Source organism: Danaus plexippus, assembly GCF_018135715.1.
Source record: "Danaus plexippus chromosome 3 unlocalized genomic scaffold, MEX_DaPlex mxdp_30, whole genome shotgun sequence".
In the NCBI taxonomy this organism is placed as follows: Eukaryota; Metazoa; Arthropoda; class Insecta; order Lepidoptera; family Nymphalidae; genus Danaus; species Danaus plexippus.
The window spans coordinates 800,846-819,161 of record NW_026869845.1 but is presented as its reverse complement, the minus strand read 5'-3'; the positions used below and the strand labels follow the sequence as shown (position 1 = coordinate 819,161).

Sequence of the window (18,316 nt, the reverse complement as noted above, 5' to 3'; positions counted from 1 at the left end):
AACTTCAAATGCTACACACACTGACCATCTGATATCCTTTAAATATGGCAGGAAGGTTTAGCACATTCGAGAATTATTCTTTTTATGTAAGCTTTCCTTAATGCTTAGGAAAATAAAAAAATCCTAGTTTTAAATAGAAAAACGGTCTTGTATTTTTGAAGATTATTACATTTAACTTGCTCGTATTTTGTGTGATTCTGAACAACTAATCAATTGATTGTTACGAAATTTTGGCAGTATATTCTGGGTCCAACCACGACGTTTCGTGATTCAAAAGACTAGTGTATTGCCTATCAATACTTTTTTAAAATAATAAAACCTAATGAGATCTAAGATTTTCACGAGTTTTATTCATTTAAATGAAACTAGTATTTTTCGGATAAACTACGCGTGATTTATTTTTGTAAAAAACTACATACGTGATCACGGTTGCTGAAAAGTACCCGAAACGTCGGGAGTATGTAGTTTTTTACAAAAATAAATCACGCGTAGTTTATCAGAAAAATACTAGTTTCATTTAAATAATAAAACCTCTTTCAAAGGCAATTCAAATAATAGTAACATCGAGGATATAATCTATATTTTCTATAAGAAAACAAATAAATAACATTATTTATCTTAAACAACAACTAATGTACATTTTATACTAAAATACATTTGTATCTTTTTTTGATAATTTAAATAAATATAAAAAAACAAAATTACATAACCGAAAGAAAATTCGCAATTAAATCGTTTTAATTACTAGACTACGGCTTATGGAATTACATTAAACTCTTACAAAGTAGTGACTTATTGACTTATATTACTCTTATATAATCTATATTTCCAAATAATCTTTTTATATATTAAAATATTGATAATTAGCAATAACATAAGAATTTTTTAAGCCCTGAGTCATTTAAGGTGAAAAATATTATTCTAATTTAATCGATATATTTAATATTTAATGGATAAAAAATACTTTAATGTACTTTTTTAAACAAAACTTATTTTGTCGTTACGATATTTGAATAAATGTTTTACATCTCAAAAATTAGGGTTCTTAATTTAAAATAAACTATAATTTGCATGACATAATTTAGATTTAAAAAAAGTTCAATTTGGTTGTTCTTCGGTTGAAGCGTTTCTTATAGTGTATCGCTTTGAAGCAGAAAGTGTAGCATATAAAGAAAAATTAAATCTATTAACTGACGAGCGAAAAGTTTTTCTTCGTGGACCTTGAACCGACTTTGAATAAAATAGATGAAAAATAAAATCTTTGCAATACGATCGTTAACAGGATTAGAGAGGATTTGGTGACAGCACTAAATCCTTTATCACAAGTTTTCATTTTCAAACTAAACATAGTTTTGCCAGTTTTCCATTCAAATACCTAGATTGATACTATTATGTGCCGCGTTTTGTGAATAAAAAACTGTCTAACATCTATATATAGGTATAAAATACAAACAAGTGTTAAGGGTGACACGGAAAGTACTCGAAGCAAATTTTTTTACCAATAATTACAAATATTATAGGCAGGCATTGCAAATAATCTGACTTGGTTTGTCCGGTCTTAGATATTATTTTGACTTGAGATTGCTATACAAATATATAGTTCTACTTATGACTCCATCTCAGTGTCGACTCGTTCAGAAACCTGTATTATTTCGTATTTGTAAGTAACATCTTTTTTGGCATGATGTTCTATAAGATGCTTAAATAATACATCTGGTGAAAACTGGAGACCGCATTTTGAACAGTTCTGCTTACTTTGTTTTAGTTTAATTTTACCTTTGCATTTCTCTAAGTGTACTTGCGCCGTTGCTTCCGACAGATAGTGTAAGCCACACTTACATTTATATATACTTATTTTTCTTTCTGAATCATTGTTGTGATCGAGATTTTTTGCATTGGTAACACTGTCACCGCTGACGACGGTACTGATTTCGTTATTCTCAATAGATTCAATTTGGTTTTTAACATTTTTTTTTGTACCAAAACTCTGTATAAACATTGTGTCTTTTACAAAATATGGATCAGTATCGTGGAGTTTCAAATGGCCTTTAAGTTTTCCTTCGTCAAAAAGTAAATCACATAAATCACATTTGGACTTAGCAGCGTCTATGAGACAATAGTGTTGTAACGTACTCCTGTAATCTCGTACACACACATCACAATTCAAACATCTATAAAAACTATAATCACAAACAATGCCTGAGAATTTAGATATCTGGTTTTTGGAATTCTGATACTTTTGCTCTTTGGCTCCGAGTAGAATAACTTTCATATAATTTCCCTGAAAACTGCTGAGACGTTTGTGTTTATCTACGTGCGCGTCGTAATCGTTCGCATTGAATAAAAGTCCACAAGTTCCGCAGTCTTTATAATCACCAAAAACACAAACATGCTCACATTTCCTATTCACCACCACGTGACACATTCTACATTCGTACAAAACGTAACATTTCTTCATATTAGATATTCTATTATTAACTTCTTCGTCTTCTTTTCCGTTGAAAATAACGATACTATTATTTGGATTATCGTTATATGCATCGTTATCATTATAATTCGTAGAAATATTCTGGTCACAAGCGATATAATGCTCGTGAATTCCGTCACTGTCGACATAACGATCACATTTCTCGCATTTATACACTGTGACACCTGAAGATCCACGCTGGAGTAATCTCATTTTAACTCTCGTCTCATGGCGGTACATGGAGTTCTCGAGTATATCGTTAACAGTCTCCTTCGAACAATCTTCGCCAAATACGTGTTTCAACCACTTATCATTGTGAGAACCAAAATAAAGCACATCCATTGTATAGTAGTTATATCCAGCCGCTGGGAAGTCCTCATGAAGTTTCTTGTGTCCATCATAACGGTGTTTATCAAATTGTAAATCACATATCTTACATTCGATTTTTTCAATTACGATTTCATCAAGATCTCTATGCATGTGGCAGTGCTCGATGGCCTCGTCGTATGAATTAAAAGCCAAGATGCAATTTTTACAAGAAAATACTGCATTTATATTATTTTTTCCGCTAATGTTGCTCGCACTTGGTACATTTGCTTCGATGGTTAGGTTTTGAATTATTCCTTCGTTACTCAAAACCAAATCATGGAACGGCATATGTAGATCGTAAGCAGTTTGTGACAGTTTCATATCACATTTTGGGCAATTCAAATGGTTATATCGGTTACAGACGTGCCTCTTGACTTCGAACTTGCTTATAAAGTGTTTACCGCATGAACCGCATTTGGGAAAAACCGGTATCGACGGTAATATCTTCTTGCCGGTTTTCAAATCGTAAAACGTAAAATCTCTGATGCTCAGATCGTTGCACTTCTGGTGTAATCTCCTGTGGCTGTTGATGGATTTGTTAGAGAATACCAGACCGCAATATTTACACACATATTTTATGAAATGTGCACAGCTAGAGCGAAAGTGAATTGCTGATTTATAATGAGCTTTCAATATGTTACAATCACAAACATTACACTGAATCAGATGGAACAGATACTTTGGAACACCACCTTTTCCTCTTTTATTGCTTATTTTAAAGTTCCTCCTTTTTAATTTTTTAAATTCAACGATCTCATAATCGGAGGGCTTTAATCTTTGTTTGTCATGTTCTTCATAATGCGAGGTTTTAATATCTTCAGATATAAGAATATCACATACTTTGCAATAAGCTGATTTCGATGGACTCATCTTGCAAACTGTGTAATGTTTTAAAATCCCTTCTTTACTAAAATGTACAGCGCAAGATGGACATTTATGGAGTATTTCTAGTACCTCCTGTGTGTCCCTACCTTTACATGTATTGACTGTTATATAGTTTGAATATTTATGTTGTTCCATATGTATATTGATATCCTTAATTTTGAATTGTCTGTCACAAACTGTACACTCAGAATCATCTAAAGAAGAATGCTCTGTGTGATCTTTTGCTGCAGCACTCGTCAGGAAATGTATATTACATTGTGAACATCTGAATAGAATTGTCTGATGCGCCACAACTTTAACATCAGTTTTGATAGTACTTAATTGCTCTCCACTTAAAGCTTTTACGTTATCAAATCTCCTTTCATCATATATCTGACCGACTTGATGCCTTATATGATCTTGTCTTTTGAGATCCAACAATGTCTTTTTTACAATGGATTTATTGATTTTATTGGAGCTTTGTTTCCTTACTCTTTGTAAAATTTTATTTTTGTGTCTTTTATGCAAATGTGTGTTGTATGATTTGTAATTTGAGTATTGTAAATTACAGAATTTACAGCTAGGTTTGTATGGCACCATGCTTGTTTCTTTCACTTTAGATACATTATGCTTCTTTATCATATGCGCTTCATAGAATTCCCACTCATTAAAGCAGTACGAGCATATAGGACATCTGAATATCATGACATGTTGGGTCATTTCAACAATATTTTTATATTGTTCTTGATCAATATCTTTTCGGGGTTGCTTATTTTGATCACCCCTCCCTTCAGATTCATTAACTGGTTTAATTTGTGAACTCTGCGTCTTCCTCGAATCCAAGACGTCATACAGATGGTCTATAAGCGATTGTTGTGTTTTGAACAGCATGTCACAGTGAAAGCACTCTTTAAGATTACTTTCTGGTAATGAGTTAAAATTTGTATTATTAATTTTCACCATAACATTAACCCCAGTTATAGTTTTGTCGTTATATTTGCGGTTTTCATGAATTGAATGAATATTCCTCCTATGTCTACTCAAGTTACCGTAGTTCACAAATGTTACATTGCATTCGTTACACTCAAAGTTTTTACTGACACTATTGCAATCTTCATTTATCGGTAATCTATGTGTATATAATCTGTGTTCATTGTAGGACTCCGTTCTCGGAAACACAATTGAACATGTTTTACAAAAGTTTGGATTTTTATTTAAAGATATTGAAATATTTTGCAAACAGACTTTTGGTTTTCTAAGATGAAGCTCCAATTTTTGTCTTTTGGGTCCGCTGATAGGGTTTTTTGTGCCAAATATAATACTTTTCTCATTTGATTCTGATTTACATCTTCCCTGGTTTTTGTCATTTATTGTTGTCATCGAGTTTTCAGCAATACTGCTTTTTGAAGATTCATGACATCCATCATCTAAAAAATCAGAGTTGGTTACCAAATGTATGATAAATAATTTTGGAAAAACAGTGCCTGTGAGTGATGATAGCACCTTCATGATATATAAATAGTACAACATTTTACTGTTATAGTTATTTTGTAATTTTATAATATAACTAATGTATCTTATGTATATTTTTATGTCATAACATCAATGCATAAATCTTTTGTGTAGATTAATTATAATAAGTAATACTTACAGACATCATTATCACCTATTTCTTTTTTAAGTATTGATAAATCAGGAAAAATCCGTTTGATACGAGGGTTTTCTAAAACATCATGTTCTTCAATTTCGATTTCATCAGCCATTTTTATAATACATTAATATTCTTTGTATTTTTATAAAATATTTGCATTAATTTGATTTGTTTTCGAATATTTTTAAATTAGGCGTTTATATTTTGATCTGTGAGAAAATTTAGTTCTAATTTTGTTTTAAGATTCAATAATTGAATTCGGAATATTTTATGGAACACCATTCTTTAATGTATATTTGCACTGCAAATTCAAACATTTTAAAACATATTTTCCAAACATTATTACCCTAATTCAAAATAATAATAAGCATCATTAACGAAAACTCAATTTGACAGGCAACTTCAAACATAATAATATTTTTGCTTAAGATCACATTCAATTTATTTTCAATTTATGATGAAAATAGGCGATTTGTTTAATATGTAAATCAATAAGGAGTCATGTTTAATTTTAAGATACTGTATCTATTATATTATAATAACAAACAACAATTAACTAAAAATTTAAATAGAATAGATTTTTCAGTTACCACCCCAATTAAAATTTAACATTATTAAATTTTATGACTTTAATGTAAAAATGTATTTGATCAAAAATATTGTACCCAAAATAATCTTGTCTGGAATTTTATAAAGATGTAATAAAGTGATGATTTTTCAATTATATACAGTATTTCTTTACCGTTACATTCGAGGTTTATAATAATTAATTTATCTTGTAGATAATTTAAAAAAGCCGCTTTCACCCTTCAATAAAAATAAAAAAATGCTTTTACACTTTATATCATCATACTTAGAGCAGTATACAACACAAACTGCTTTATCGATATAAGACAATCGTTTTTTAATTAGGTACACCAAAAAGTAGTTTCTCGTAACTTTTTATTTTATAACTTGAAAAGAAATTACCTCTTCAATATCAAAGCCAGGGTCACCATTTTATGGTTTTTAATCTACTAACTCCATCACCCCCTTTTCCTCTCCGCACAGCTGATCAAATGTCATTTGTCAAGAAAATGGAGTTTTGTTACGCATAATAAATTATGTTTAAAAGTTCCAATATGAAATCAAATATACAAATCTTTGTAAATTGTTTTGGTTAGAATGGATAGTTCAACTCCGTTTCAACCTTGGTCTAGTGACGATAATTCAAAGAATGTTAAATCTGAGCGAGAATTAGTAGATGACGCGAAACTTCATCGGGAAAATGTCAATCATCCAAAACATAGGCAAACTGCGTCTTACAATAAAGAAAGTGTCGTCGATCCTAGCGTCGTTCCTGGACCATCGAGTGCCACGGACACCGATGTCCATCCACTCGGCGGTAAGGAGTCAAAAATGGACTCCAGCAAAATAGCTTCCATGCAACAAATAGTCGAGAACACACTCAGGTATTTAATATTTATGGTTTACCGAATCGATGTATTTTACATGACAATTAGTTTGTTATACGCTCTGCCGCAGTTTTTCTTCTATAAAATTTATAGACATGATAAAAACAACATCTCATATTTTTTTAAATAACATTCAAATTAACAATTTATATACATTAATCCATAATCTCATACAAAATTTTACTCAATAAGCCTAAATATTTTGCATAAATATTTTATAGCCATATCACAAAACAAAATATTTGATTTTATTTAATACTAGTAACAGTTCTTGATTTTAATAATTTAAAAATTTCATATAAAAAATTGTAAAACAAGTCTTGTATGAATCCATAGAATTAGATATTATTTGTAGATAACATACATCGAGGCTCAAAATTAATTATAGAAAAATATTAAAAACCATTAATTTAATTCTTATTGTACATTTTCTAAAATTATATTAAGTATCTCAAAAATTGTAGGATTATTTGCACCACTGTTTCTTAAAACTTTATGCATACCATAAACAACAAAATTAAATGAAACTCATATACAATTCTTACTATGTTGCAAGCTGAGAGGGCCATTACAGATTATTTGTGTCATTTTTTTGGTCATCGAACCCATTTTTCACTTTGTTGACTTGATATATCTTAACAGGGTCGAAGCTCGCCAAACTCTTGCCTAATATCTGTTTCGTTTACATGATTTTGTTGTATACAGATTAAACGCTTGCAAATATGTCAGAAATTATTTGTATAAAAAAAAGTAAGCACTGTATTTCTAAATTTTTAAACTATTCCATCGAAATAAGGCTTCATTCATAATTTATATACTAACATGAGTTAAAAATTAGCATCCGAAATGCCATTTATTATTTTAAAAAAACTCATTATTTTTATTTATCTGCTCAAGTCCGGCACAAATCTTTCAAATTCAGAATTTTTTCTAACAATAATGTACAATTTTAAAAGATTTTGTTATTTGACATTGCGAAGCAACATTAAAGATAATGATTTCTATACACAAACTCTAAAAATTATGGTGTTTAAGGACTCTACTTACCACAATGTCTGTAAATTGACCGTAGCAAGAATGTGTCAGGCAAAAAAATATATATATTTGTATTTAAAAACATGAGACTATGCCCACTAGATCTTTCCGTTACTGATCAGTATATAACATAGTAGAGAATATCACGTTGCATGTCGGTCCTGACACGTTCCTACTACGTTAATAGTATGATGCGTCATCCTGAAGTCATGAAGTGAAAATTTCCAGTCAAGAGGGCCGTCAAAGAGTGTCACAATTGTTGGAAGCTGTAGAGGGTCTCAGTGGTGCGGAGAGATTGTTGCTTTATCTCCGTCTACCAACCGGTGTACCTCCACACGATCCCCTCAAACAGCCAGTCAATCCGCTGGGCTCCAGGTCTGTATAAGTAACTTAAGAAAATTCATTAATTTTAATCCAACTACTATTATTATAATCAGATTGAAATTGACTATAAAATAACTATTAAATCTGATCTATATCACGAAAAATCTTATTTTCTCTAAAACTTACGAAATTTATTGAAGAATTGACAAAATTTACTATGCTTAAAGTTTATTTTAGCACTCAAAGACTGTCGCAGTGGTATATTTTATCAATGAAATACAAGAGAGGTGTTATAAATAAGCAGTCTCCTCGTCATCTTTGAATGTCAATTAAAAATTAATTAATACTAATAATTCTTAAAAGTTATTGTTATAAATAATAATAAAAGTAATCTTTATTATACACGCATAAATTAACACCTATTAGAATTATAGTAGATAAAAATTAAAAATGCACAATCTTGGCGGAATTATCGCTAAACAGCGATATCTTCCAGGCAACCAAGTTGTTATTCTTCTATGAAAACTCTTTTCTCCAAAGCTCCCTTGCCGATTATTTTAGCAAAAACTAGATAGCGCATATGGGAGTATTATCTTTCGTGATATTAACGTGTCAAACTTTTTTTATCTATTAAGTTTGAATCACTAAAAATTATAAGAGAACTCGCTTTATGTCAGTTTTTGGTAACCCTACTACCAGTTACCGCTTACCGTTTTTCGTTCATAGACCTAAGTTGATACTACGTTTGAAAGTTTATTAATTAAACGCCCCGTATGAAGTAACGATGCGAACTTATGTTAAGAATGTAGAGGTTAATTGATCTTTTATAAATAAAGTATTTTGTTGCGGCGGTAAGTCAAGTATTAATGTCCAAATTTTTTTTTATTTAGACCTCTTAATATTGTTCAAAATCAATGCAATTTTATATTTGATTGCCTTTATACGTGCAAAATATATACAATTTATTCCGCCAATGTGACTAGGAATTCGTTGAATCATAGAATAGTTTTTAAAACTTATATTTTGATAATTTTGATTCCAGAGCCGAACTACAGCAGACTGTAACGTGGATACAAACACACTTGGAGGTTGATCCTGACGTTTCGTTGCCAAAACAAGATGTTTACGATGAATACATGTAAGTTAATACAATATATATATTTATTTATTTATATTTACGAAGTCATATTTCAAATGTACATTTGATTGTCATAGCAATAAAAAGTCAACCAAGTTCAAATCTTACGAACATACCCTAAGTCCTGTGCCTAATACGATTTTTCACCGTAAAACATAAAACCTTCAGTATCAAAGTTATGTACTGAAGAATTTACCTAAATATAGAAAATATTGTTATTTTTCATGCAAAAAAGGCCTATAATTCTTCTTTTTATTTTATTGTAATTAAAAACGTAAACGTATCTTTGATTACTAAAAATATCTTGACATAGATTACGTAACGGCCAATAATGAGCAATTACTCGTATGAAAATACGGAGAAGTTCAAGGTCAACGCCCACACAAAAACTACAAAAATGAGGAGAAAGATTTACATGCAATCTTTAGAAACTAATTAATAATAAAAAAAAACTTTTTGTATATTGTTTAAAAATAAATAATTATATACAAACCTATTTAGAATAACGTTTATTTCATACAGTTATCATTGAGATTAACTTTTTTTAAATACTTTATCAAATCTCATTAATAATTTTAGTTTGCTATATAATTTATATTGAAATACAAATAACGACTTAAATCTGTTAACAATATAGTCTTATTTAAATGTAGAGAAGAACTCTTGAAAATATTATCATTTGTTATTCAAATTGTTGCGATGTTCAAAACAATATATTATGTTAATAGTAACAGTGAAAGTATACAAAAGGTCTCAATCCATAGTATAACCTCTTTGGAAATTGACAAGTGTTTTTTTTTTTTCAAATATTAAATAGATTAATATAAAAAGCCGAAAATTATCTAATAATGGTATTTTTATCATCGCCGCCTGTTCGTAATCTTCGATTCAATGTCATCACGCGGTTTTATCTATTATCAAGGGCTGAATTATCAGCGGCACTGCAAAAAAAAAAAATTCAAAAGATATCGCTTTGTTGGGTACGAAGTGACGTCACTGTCAAAGTGACTTTTACGTATCAATATTTGGACGTTTTAATATTTTCGATATAAAAATGTTAACATATGTTATAAGATTTTTATAAGGATACTATCTTTATATTTGTCAAAATATTATTCTCATTTTAACTTACAAGAATTTAAGGCTACATTATCATAAGATTGATTGAATATTTAGGGCATAACTACCTCTCGTTCTTTAATATCAGTATCCAAGTTCTATTGATTACAGAAGAATAATAAAAGTTTGTTAGGACCTCAAAGAAACAGAAATTTACAATGACCGAATGTAAATAAAAATGATTTTATATCTACAATCCCTAGATGTAACTCCATCAGATTGAATAAAAATGACGGAGTTGCATATTAACATTCAGAATATATTTAATTTCTTCTACTTTGTATGTCGGTTAATAAATCAATAAATAATTTTATTTTAATAAACAGTCTCGATCTCTATTGTCAGATCCACCCGCAACATAAAACTGACGAAGTTTTCGAGATTCTTAATTTATTACAAATGACGAAACACGGATCCATTCAACACGATATTAATCGACTCATTCATTATAAAGGATTTTCAATAATTTAAATGCAACATCGTAACAAGCAAGCTGTGTTTTAATGTTTATATATAAAGATATATTTTTTTCATTTTTTTTTTATATATATATGAAAATATTAAGGTTTTTTTTAATTTCATACTTCTAGAGCTCATTGTATGACCAGCAATATGAAACCACTATCGACCGCTGATTTCGGCAAAGTCATGAAGCAGGTGTATCCTAGTGTGCGCCCGCGCCGGTTGGGAACGCGCGGCAATTCAAGGTATCAGTCAAATTAATGTGCCCATAAAACCGCCGAATAATATATTTTCATACCCAGTTAGCAAAGGTTTTTGGGCTTTAATCTCTCCAAGTTGTTGCCATAATCACATTTATATTTACCTCAACATATGCATGTTTCTCCCAACAATGCTTTCCTCTGAATTAGGCAAATTTAATTATCACACACATTTTTGTCCGGTCGGGTATAAATATCAGGATCGTGAGGTTACCTTTATAACTGCTATGCCATTATGCCAAAATTAGAAATATGGAAAGATAATACTTACCCATACATTTTGCAAACATGATCCTAAACTAAATTATTGTCCCATCTCCTACCTAGCAGACTCACTTGACATGAGGCTTGGACATTTTCGACATATAGCATTTTGGACATTCCAAAATGACATACTTCAGTCTTATTTCAACTATCATATCGTTGTTTAAATTCTTTTAGACAAGAAATATAATTCAACATAACAGAAACTAGCTTTAATAATTATTTTCTTCCTATTTTTTTGATATATTTAATTACCATCATTATGATTAAGTAAATATAATATGTTTTTTATTAAAACCAGATACTGTTACGCTGGTCTCCGGAAGAAAGTTAAACTTGAAGTGCCACAGTTGCCAAATTTGGGTGAATCGACCAAGGTATGGAAAAATCATTGAAATTCTTATAAAATTTACATAAGTTTTATGTTTGGATGAGTGTACGTAAAATTTTGTTTCATCTTCAAGGAACCAAGTGTGCCTTCAAGAGAAAATGAAAGAATCATTTGTGATTGGGCTGAATCTAAATTGGGTAAGTTTATTTTCTGTTACTACTATGCAGGCACAGAGCTTTAAGATAGAACCTTGGATCTCTTGATGCAATCGCAGAAAAATAATAGGTGTATATATATATTATAATTAAATCCATTAAAGAAATCGCTTATCAAAACCGTTCTCGTCACAGTCGGTGTATGAGATTTTCTCGACTTGAAACACGAACTGAACTTATCATGGTTGATGGATGGAAAAAAAATATTTTTTTTTCCATCAAAATCAGAAACAGACGCAGATAACAACAAATAAGCAGTTGCAGCAGAGAGTAGGACGCTTATCTTATTTCCCAAATCAAAAATATATTAATTTTTATTATCACATGATCCATAAAATTCACATTGCCATTTTCATGTCATTTCTGTTAGTGAACATGTATATAATCAATTTTTAGCTCGTGTTAAAAATTGTTTTCAAAAATATGTTTCGTAATAACGATATTCCAACTTCATAGTATAATAGTAATAGTACCTAAAATTTCAGGCGTTAAGTTCATGAACATATCGGAGTTATCTCGTCACCTGTTAAGCGCGATGCGCGCCCCGCCCGGTCCGACCAGCGCCACACCGCCGCCGCAAACGCATGGTATGTACGAAGCCTTATGGTTTATTGAATACTCAGCAAGGTCTAACGGCAACCTTATCTTTTAGGATCTGATGAACCACCGGGACCACAGTTAATGAAACAACAGTTAAAAAGAAAGCTACAGGTATGATTAAACATTATAATTTAACCCACATCAAAATCTATTTATATTTTTTTTGGATAATCGAACTCGTTTTATCTCCAGACGCAGGGTACGGTGGGTCGACCGAAAAAGAACAAGGGGCAAGAAGTCGCCGGGGAATCGCCGCCGTCCACTTCATACGTAAGCCATCCCACAGTGAAACATGAGAGCGAACTGGTGCCCGAATCGTACGGCTATCAGCCGGCTTACATGCCCGTTTATGATGTACGGCCGGCCTTTCCCTATGCGGCGCCACCTCGTGCTCACCCCCCCCATCCTCTTCCCCCACACCCTCATCCCCCACCACCGCACCCGCCCGCCATCCCAGTACACGATTACCGGCCCGATCCTTACGTCTTCGAACCGCCATATGCACCACGCGACCTTACTCTTCCGGACACGGCCCACAACGTACCGATTAACCTCAGCAGTGATGTTTCCCTCGACCTGTCCACCGAGCGCACAGAGTGGCAACGTCGCCGTCCCCCGGACCCTCCGGCTCCGACCGCCCGTCTTCCGCTGCCTGGGAAGAAGTTAATCTTGGAGACGTATCAGAGCGAGACTCAAGCTAGCTCCCCTCGCTCGTCACAAACTGACACGCGAGCCGTCCACCAGCCGCCAGAAGAATTTCCGCGCACGGAATACTTGCCTAAGAAGATGCGTGCCGCTGAGATACTGGGCGGTAAGTTGGCGGCACCGAGACAGGTCGCCGCTGCGGACGCGTCGACGTCATCATCGACAGGGGCGGAATCGGCACGTTCCGAGGTTGCTTTTTTAAAGGATCCAAAAAACTTAACGAACCGGTCCAAAAGCACCGCCGCGGCGCTGGCCCGGGAGGAACAGGAGGCGGCGAGTCCGACACGGTCGGTGAAGGCTCCGACGCCTAAACACAATCGAACTAAACTGAGAAAGTCGTCACACATGAGAACGAAGGGGTCGTCTCCGGAGAGGAACGAGCACGACCACTCCGCGGCGCCCGATACCTGTTGTGGTATTAATGGCATCAATATTATTACGGGAATGATCTGTGGGGAAAAACATTCTGAGATACTGAACCGTGAACGAGTTATTAGCATCTGTAATATCGATAAACACGATTTAGACGATTATCTCAATGAGGGCAATAGCCAGGAACACGAGGAAGAATTAATGCAATACTTCCATCATCGCGATGGTGACACAGATATACCAGCAAAATCTAATCAGAACGAAAATACGACTTTTTTAGAAACAAGTCAGGACCCACACGACGAACATAGTCAAGGGAAAAGTGAAAAAATATCGCAACTGCGAGAACTATTAGCTAAGAATTTGAAAAGTGGGTCCAATACACAGAATTTATTATTAAATCAAGAAAAACAAACTCCGATTAATAATAATCACGAAACACATGTTAATAAGAGTTCAATATCGGACGGAGCATTTAGGCCACTAAGCAACGTTATGGAAATGATAAACGGTTCCAATGGCTCAAACGAAAATGAAAATAATGTAAGGAAAAAATGTGATAATATTCCAAGTGAAAACGGAATTTCCGCTTGTGCCCCAGAGAATTCACACACTCAGGTGATGACAACAGCGACTGGTTCTCATCTTTACAATGGTAACAGTCATACGGAACCACAAAGTCCAACTACTAGAACACAACAATACGATTTCGTACCTATATCCGATGGATGTCATTCTCCTGGGAATTTTAATTCAAAGTCTCCTTTAGGTTTTGGACAACGAGGGCACAGTCCAACTAAAACGAATAAACCTATTATAATGGGTGGTTCCTTGCAAACATCTCCTATTTCACATAGCATGGCAGCAAGTCCTTTTGTCAGTCCAAGAAATACTCCGGTGCCAAGGTCACGCTATTGTTCTAGACCAATACCTAAACACAACAATAGAAAGAGACGTACCATTTTGTCACTCGGTGTAAATGAGACTGGCACTAAACAATTCGCAATACCAAATGATCAGAAATTCCTGCCGAAGTCTTCTTTGGGTGGGCAGAATATAAAATATTGCCAACCAATGTCAGCACCTCCATCGCCCAACCTCCTACCACACTTTAAACAACAAATGATACAAAATTCCGTTATACCAAATGGCACCAGTAATATGTGCTTTGTGTCAAATACGTTTCGAGAGAATGTTAATGGTGAAATGCCACAACCATTATCAGCAGATCCGTTGTCCAGTGAAGTGAGTCAATTTTTTCAGGAGCCTGTAACGGGTTATAGAATAGCTCACGACACATCTTTTAGGTCACAATCGGTACCATTGAAACAGGCAACCATAAACATTGGCTTGTTGAGCTACAACAATACACCAGTCGGTTCCGTCCCACCTACACCAGTACCGAATGAGTTTTGCGATTTTGGTTCTTTAGCTGACACATGTGATATATCTAGGGCAGGACTCAATCCTGAGACTCTAGATAAAATATACGACGCTATTGATAGCAGCAATGACGTACTTAACGGTGGCACGAGTAATAACATATTAAACTCCAGCGACACCCTAACTAACGGTTGTGATCCTTTACCCGAACAACAAATTCTGATAGATGAACAGTTAAGTTCACTTATACCTAGCGGGGAAGAATTGCTCGATAGGAGCTCCCTTATGGCCAGCGGAGAAGACTTACTCGAAAGGGGTGAACAATTCAATGAGTCGTTTCCCAATGACTCGACGGCTTCAGAGAATGTGGAAGAGTTCTTGAAACGTACAAACAGCATAGAATTTGATTTATCTGATTTGGTAACAGAAAAAAATAAATACTACGCATCACGTTCCGTACCAAGTACGCCATTGCCTTATAAGCGAACGGCTTCGAACTTACAAATAGATCCACGGCACGCTAGAGATCTCTTCGCTTCCGAAAATTATTCCAGTGTATCGAACGGTATATCTTCAAAATCCGTGCCATCTACACCACAATTAGCGGAAGATCGCAGTGTTTTTAGTTACACCAACAGAGACTTTCTCATTAACGGAAACTCGGTTGACATGTGCTCTAATCAGATTAGGCAACCGGTTGAAAATGACCAAGCCTTGACGTCCCCACTTGACGAAATACTAGGTCCTCTAACGCCAGCCGCAGATCTATTGGCTGACCTCGACAAAATAGATACTGCTCCATATGTTGACCTCTAGTCGGCAAATCGTTATCACCAGTTAGAAATAAGGTTAGCTTCATTTTTGTACAGCCTGATATCACGTATTGGATATCTTATAGAGTACAATGTTTTATATGCCTTCAGTGAAGGCAACAATTATTATTGCAGCATATAGTTCGAAGAAGTATCGCACACTCCCATATATTTGAGTCAATACAATGCACCACAATGATGTGATAGAAATGTTTTTTAGCGAAGTGATATCTCCATTTTACTAGACTAAGTAAAAAACAATGAGATTTTTTTCTTTTAAAATTTATATCACTAATTAAGTACGATTCGAAAGCAGTAATTTTCTGTAGGCCTATGATAGAATTTGTATTTAAATTAATATTGGAAATCTCAAATTCTAAATAGAAACATCGTAATATGAAGGTAGTTTTCATTTTAGTTGTCGGGGCCAAATTTAATACTTGAATCGGTAGAGTTCGTGCTTCATGACAATATGTAAGCTCATTGTATAATAATGTTACACATCGAAATTTTGATACTTAATGTATGTAGTGTTTAATAGTTTTATTAAAACGTAAATCGCTAGCTGATGTATACCTTCTGGATAATATAATTAGCTACGTGGATATAATTAAGCAGACCAATCCGTCACGCAAAGCGTGCAACGCGATCTATAAATAATTGGTTTTCTTAAGAAGAATGTATATTAGTATATAGTTTATAAAAAATGAATTTATTGTAAGTCAGCACAAAGATTTTAATATATTTTATTATCGAATAGGAGTTATTCTCTTATACGCTAAATTTATAAAATCGCATCTGATGTGATGATGAGTTATAACACGCCCTATACGGCCGCAGTGAGCTTATGTGAATACCACATTGAAAATTATTATAATATTGTTGAGATCGTTGAAGATTCGGCTGCAAACATTTTTGTTGAATTAGTATTTATTGAAATCATTTGCACAGCATCGGTTGTATTGAATACGTTCAAATTCTTATTGGTCGACTTCCTCGTTTACGGTCAAGATAGACCTTAAAATATCGGACTGTTATTTTCAATCTAATTGTTAAATATTTTGTTGAAGCTTCATAAATCAATATAACAAATATTTTTACATTATCTACAATCTAATAATTTTTTTATAAATCATTTAACATTAAATTGACGTTTGACTTTTATTTATTTCCTAGTAATTGTGCCTAAATGAATACGATGAATTAATATGCAGGCTTAGTAGTTCGATCGTTAACGCTAGTACAAATGAGACACTGATTCGACAGGGATATACATAAATGTAAGTGAAACCGAAGACTGTTAAAAGTTTATAGATATTTTGAATCGTGAAATAACAATTTCCAATGTTGTCTCGAAGTAAGGCAGCGATATAAACATCTGTATATTCCAATTTGGTACAATTTACCAATATAGTCTTGTACCTTATAATTCTAAGTGTACTGTGTCAATGTTCATATATTATGATGTTAAAAGTTAGTCTTTATGAGGTCTTATTGAATTAAAATATGCCATACCTACATTTATAGGTTAAGGTTTTTAATAGTTGAAACATTTTCAATCAGACCTCTCATAATTAGTTTAGTATGTGTTTTGTAAATAATTTATGTTATTTTATACGAGACGTTTACTGAATAACAATTTTTTATCACCGACTGTAACAACCATCATACGTCTAATTTCTTTTTAAATCGCATGTAAATATACCAAGAATATGGTGTATTTGTATTATTCAAATTAAAATAATAATGCTACATTATATCACTATGATTCAATTATAATTTTACCACATGTTTCATTTTATTACAAATAATATTTCCATTTGAATTTAATTTCTCAATAACAAATAATATTCACTAAACCGACTCACTTATGTACTAAGTAAATTAGTTCAGTACGCGTGAATTTATATTGAGTTTTAAAATGATATGTTTAAATCAAACACAAAATACATTTTAATAATAGTTATGTAAAAATTTTTTTGTAGCAAACGATTTAATATATATAACATTGTCAATTATGTGCAATTGTATAGATGAATCAATAGATCCACAGAGTGTAAACTTTAAAAAAATATATATTGTCAGTGAGTTTTGACAATTAAAAACTTAAATCAGCCATATGATGGAGATTTGTTACTATTTGTTTTGTAAATACATATATAAATTTTGTAGACGTATGAGAACATGACACATTATTTTATAACAATTATGTTGGTTGTTTGATTATTATTGTTTTTATTTCTAAATATTTTTATGAATGTATGATATTTGTATAAGGTTTTAAATATATTTTAAGAAGATATCCATGTTGTTGATTAGTATTATGGATGTTGATTTACACCATTTGCTATGCAGTGATAATAAATGGTACCATGGATCCGTTATTTCATTCATTATATCATTATATATATTTCATTATTTGTGAATTCCAATTACATTACAGATTTTTTTTTTAACACCGAAGTTTGATACTTTGAATAAATGATATTTA

At 32.6% G+C, this 18,316-nt stretch overlaps 2 protein-coding genes across 2 annotated transcripts; one reads left to right on the top strand and one right to left on the bottom strand.

The window, feature by feature from the left end:
- Positions 1-606: 606 nt before the first annotated feature.
- On the bottom strand, positions 607-5,723 carry LOC116767126 (zinc finger protein 845-like). The gene is made up of 2 exons (XM_061526913.1): positions 5,352-5,723; positions 607-5,127 (listed from the first exon to the last, which is right to left on the bottom strand). The coding sequence occupies exons 1-2, from the start codon at positions 5,461-5,463 to the stop codon at positions 1,607-1,609; spliced, it is 3,633 nt and encodes a 1,210-aa protein (XP_061382897.1). The 5' UTR covers positions 5,464-5,723; the 3' UTR covers positions 607-1,606.
- Positions 5,724-6,405: 682 nt separating this feature from the next.
- On the top strand, positions 6,406-18,202 carry LOC116779702 (uncharacterized). Its single transcript, XM_032674105.2, has 9 exons — positions 6,406-6,802; positions 8,069-8,215; positions 9,207-9,302; positions 11,012-11,128; positions 11,709-11,784; positions 11,872-11,935; positions 12,439-12,540; positions 12,606-12,664; positions 12,746-18,202. The coding sequence occupies exons 1-9, from the start codon at positions 6,516-6,518 to the stop codon at positions 15,827-15,829; spliced, it is 4,032 nt and encodes a 1,343-aa protein (XP_032529996.2). The 5' UTR covers positions 6,406-6,515; the 3' UTR covers positions 15,830-18,202.
- The last annotated feature ends 114 nt before the right edge of the window (positions 18,203-18,316 follow it).